This window comes from Photinus pyralis, unplaced genomic scaffold (assembly GCF_008802855.1).
Source record: "Photinus pyralis isolate 1611_PpyrPB1 unplaced genomic scaffold, Ppyr1.3 Ppyr1.4_LG5, whole genome shotgun sequence".
NCBI classification, from domain to species: Eukaryota; Metazoa; Arthropoda; class Insecta; order Coleoptera; family Lampyridae; genus Photinus; species Photinus pyralis.
Genome location: NW_022170596.1, coordinates 37710893 through 37714684, shown reverse-complemented (window position 1 = coordinate 37714684; position 3792 = coordinate 37710893). Strand labels below are relative to the sequence as shown.

General features: G+C 39.5%; 1 protein-coding gene across 1 annotated transcript; it reads right to left on the bottom strand.

Moving 5' to 3' along the window:
• Positions 1–330: 330 nt before the first annotated feature.
• Positions 331–1533, bottom strand: LOC116170718. Its single transcript, XM_031487222.1, has one exon. It carries the CDS (start codon positions 1531–1533, stop codon positions 331–333), a length of 1203 nt encoding a protein of 400 aa, XP_031343082.1.
• Between the last annotated feature and the right edge of the window lie 2259 nt (positions 1534–3792).

Below are 3792 nucleotides of genomic sequence, written 5' to 3'. Positions count from 1 at the left end.
ATATCCGCCTTTTCCTTTCCTTTGACGTATACGTGATCTGACGGCGATATTAAATGACGAAGTATGAGTGGAAATAGGTGAGACGGTGTATGGCCACTTTCCCATTTAATTCCATGATGGTTGTGAGTTACCCAATTAGCTTGACGTTGAAACTCGTTATCTAAGCTGCTCCAAGGAAATGGAGGCTTGAAGACAAAATGAGCCATCTGTTTTCCATTATAAATTGCAAGTTCTTTTGGCGAAAAACACTTTTTTGAAGTTTTAAAACTTTGTACATCAACTACGACCATCATTCTTGTTGTGGTATATCCGTTTCCTATGTTGGTGTTTTTATATTTGTCTTACGGCTTTCGTTAATGCGTTGTACGTAAACAGCCGATCGTGTAAAATCAAGCAATACGCTGTAGTATTATTCGCTACGTTCGCATTAGTTTCAAATTCAATTCGTAATACCACCGATTTCGAGTTTAAACCCTCCTTTTGGTTTGAACAATCAATTACGATTAAAGGAGCCGAATCTTTAAATTGCTTGGGTGTAAGTAATGGTCGATTCTCTGTGCCGTAGTAAGAAGATTGAAACTTTGCGTACATGTCGTATAAAGTTGCGTATCGATTATTCCCGAAATTAATATTTAAATTATCGTAAGGATAACGTTCCGTATTGAGAAAGACTCGAATATTTTTAATATCGCAGTGATCAAATTTGCTCATATCTTTACTAACTTGTCCATCCCGATCTGTTTGTAAACCTACGATAATATATCGGGGCGTTTCTAAACTAGTTGCTGTCTTTATCGCCCACGTATGTTTATCAGTTTGTGGAAGAGCTGGGTATAGGTGCGTTTCCCAACTTCTAAACGCTATCTGCGTCTCCGATTTCTTGTCAATGTATTTGGTCAAAGCTAATTCTTCGGCCAGCGCCGGAATAATGTGAGGGACTTTCCAATAGATTTTCTCGATGTCAACTTTGAGAGCTTCATCCGCAGCTGTAGATATTACGGCGTCATTATCTGTATTACCTCGGATTAGAACAAGTTCTTGTCGTATATTTAATATGACTTTTCTGTAGTCTTCCGCAAAACCCAAGAGCATCTTTAATGGAATACAAACGTTAAAATGGCCCGTTGGACTAGTAACCGTACTATTAGCAGTAGGAAACCATCCGGAAATTTGACATCGCGTATTGTCGTTAGGGGTTAAAGAAACTAGAGCCTTCATTGTCGATGATAATCCGGCTTTAGTAAGGGAATCCACTACAATCCCGTTTATTTCATAACAAATTTCACTAAACAAGAATGCTACACCGTTATTTACAAATCTTGCGGTAAGTGACGCCGTCCCATCTTCTCGCAGTAATTTTCCCTCAATGTAGAGATGACTTTCCGAAGGAAGAGTGCACATATCTTCTTGTATTGGAATTCTAATTTCGTCATTATTTCCAAATCTCGTAGTGTACGGTTGATGAGTATGATATTGATAATTTATTATGCTGTTATCTACAAGCACTTTCTCATTTACGTCCAATATATTCATTGTAAAGTAGTAAAGCCGAGAGATTTTAGAAAAGCTTTGTTAACAGCTGTGAGTGGTTTGACTGTTGCACCCTTACTAATCTTCGACCGAACAACTTGAGCCTTTTTATTGTGATCGTGCTTGCACCCACATTGATTATATCGTTTAACCATGATTCGCCTTTTTAAGGTGTAACCCTATCGTAATCACTTCTCCGTTAAAATTGACAATGTCGCCGTCTTGATCAAGTATTTTAAGGGTTATACTGGTAACCGAAGAAACATTAATAGGTAAATAAATTACAGTAAGAGGTCGTTCGATTATTTTGTACCCCGCTGGCACACTTGGAAAGAACTGGTGAATTGTATGGGCTGGTACGCCATTTTTAAAGTTTCCAGTGGTGATACTACACTCCACTAACAAAGAATTAACTTTTAAGATGTTGATGGTATTACTGGAAGTATGAGTTTCTTCTGCACTGAGAGTTTTTTTCTCGAACCCTAACAGTTCTCCTATCGAGTTTTCTATAGTAAAATCTATGGGCCGGTTCGCTTTAATAACCGACTGCATAGTGTTATTGTTAGCTTGAAGTTCGACATAATCTCCAGATGTCCTGTTTAATTGGGCATTTATGTAGTTATTTATGTCGGATATCTCGTAACATCCTGGCGGTATTGTGATCATCTGATTACCATATTTGAATTTATTATTTGTTGGTGTAACGTTGTGTATACTATTATAGGTTTCAAAGTTTGTTAGCCCCATTACATAATCGTCATCATTGAGTAAAAGCGGCGGTTGAAAGAAGGCTCTTAAAATAGATGTCGTACCAGTAAATGTCAATGTATAAGACATTGTCGTTTGACAATAATAATGTAACTAACGCAATCAGTGTGCGTTATTGTATAAAAATCGTAGCACTAAATGTCCACAATTAAAAGAATTAGGAAGTTGTATGTGATCGTAATTGTATTTAATATTGTTCCTGCTACCATCGCTTCGAAAATAGCGCACTAGCTCGTGGGGTGGTTTTACCCGTCCTATGCTATCAAAATAGGAAATACGTGTGCCAAGCTTAACATACGCTGTCCAATGTGTACCGTCGTTATTTTCATCGTCTAGGTTTACGATACCGCATTCGTTCCGATTTATTTTCTTCGGTAAGGTATTCCGCATAAAAATACCTCTAAAATGTTGTATGCCTAAATTGTTGACATATTTCGACAAATCCAAGTCTGTTAACGGACGGCGTGGTAGCTTCACTGGAAGTTTTTTTGATAGGGGTTTAAATAAAGGCCTAACCCTGTCTTGTACGGTTTTAAGTATAAACCTTTTCCTATCGCGGCGGCCTCCATCACTTCATTATGACGTTTGCTCTCCTCCAATTGTTTGGCGGCATTTCTCGCGCTATTTACTGCTCTAGCAATAGCAGCCGCTCCTCCTCCTAACGAACCTGCCGCTCCCAGTGCAGCAAACAATGGAATTAACGGTATGAATCCGCCAGTCTTAGGTATGGGTAAAATGCGCCGTTTTGGCGGTTTGACCTTTTTCTTCTTTAACGCGTTAACAGCTCGTCGAACAGTTGTATTCAGATCGTAGTGAACGTTACCACCAGTATACTTTCTAGCTAGTTGAACGCCTTTGTTAAACGAAATTGTTGCTGTGTTTCTTCTTCTTTTTTTGATGGTACGTCGTCGCGTACCCATGCCCAACGTTCTTTTACCTTTCATAATGCCTGCAACGGTAAGGGCGGCTGCTTTTTCGCCAAAAGTGGCGTTTCTCGAACGAAACCTCTCCCACGCAGCTTTTTGTAAATTTTTATCGGCCTCGTGGCGGTCACTGATATTGCTAGACCTTGAATATGCTATATCGTGATCTCTGCACGCTTCGTCTAACGGATTTATACCTCGATCACCGCGAGCCAATCGCTTGCTTAGACGAGTGCCAGGACCGCAAAATTGGTATCCGGGCAGATGCAATTCAACTGGCAGGTTATTTATTAAATTGTTAATAAGACCTTTCCCCGTTTTAGACGCTATTCTTCTTTTCTTAACGTTAGAGTGAAAGTTCATGCTCGCTGGTTGACAGGCAACTACTGAGCTCCTAAGCATATACGGACTTATATAGTAGGTTTCAGTGTTTTATACACTTCCAGTAGAGCAATGGCCTCCATACGCTTCAAACCGCAAGAAACGGCACTACCTATAAAAAATTACGACGCGTGTTCGAGAGTTAAACGAGTTTCAAAACACAGTAGCCTGTTACAGGGTGGTTGCAAAC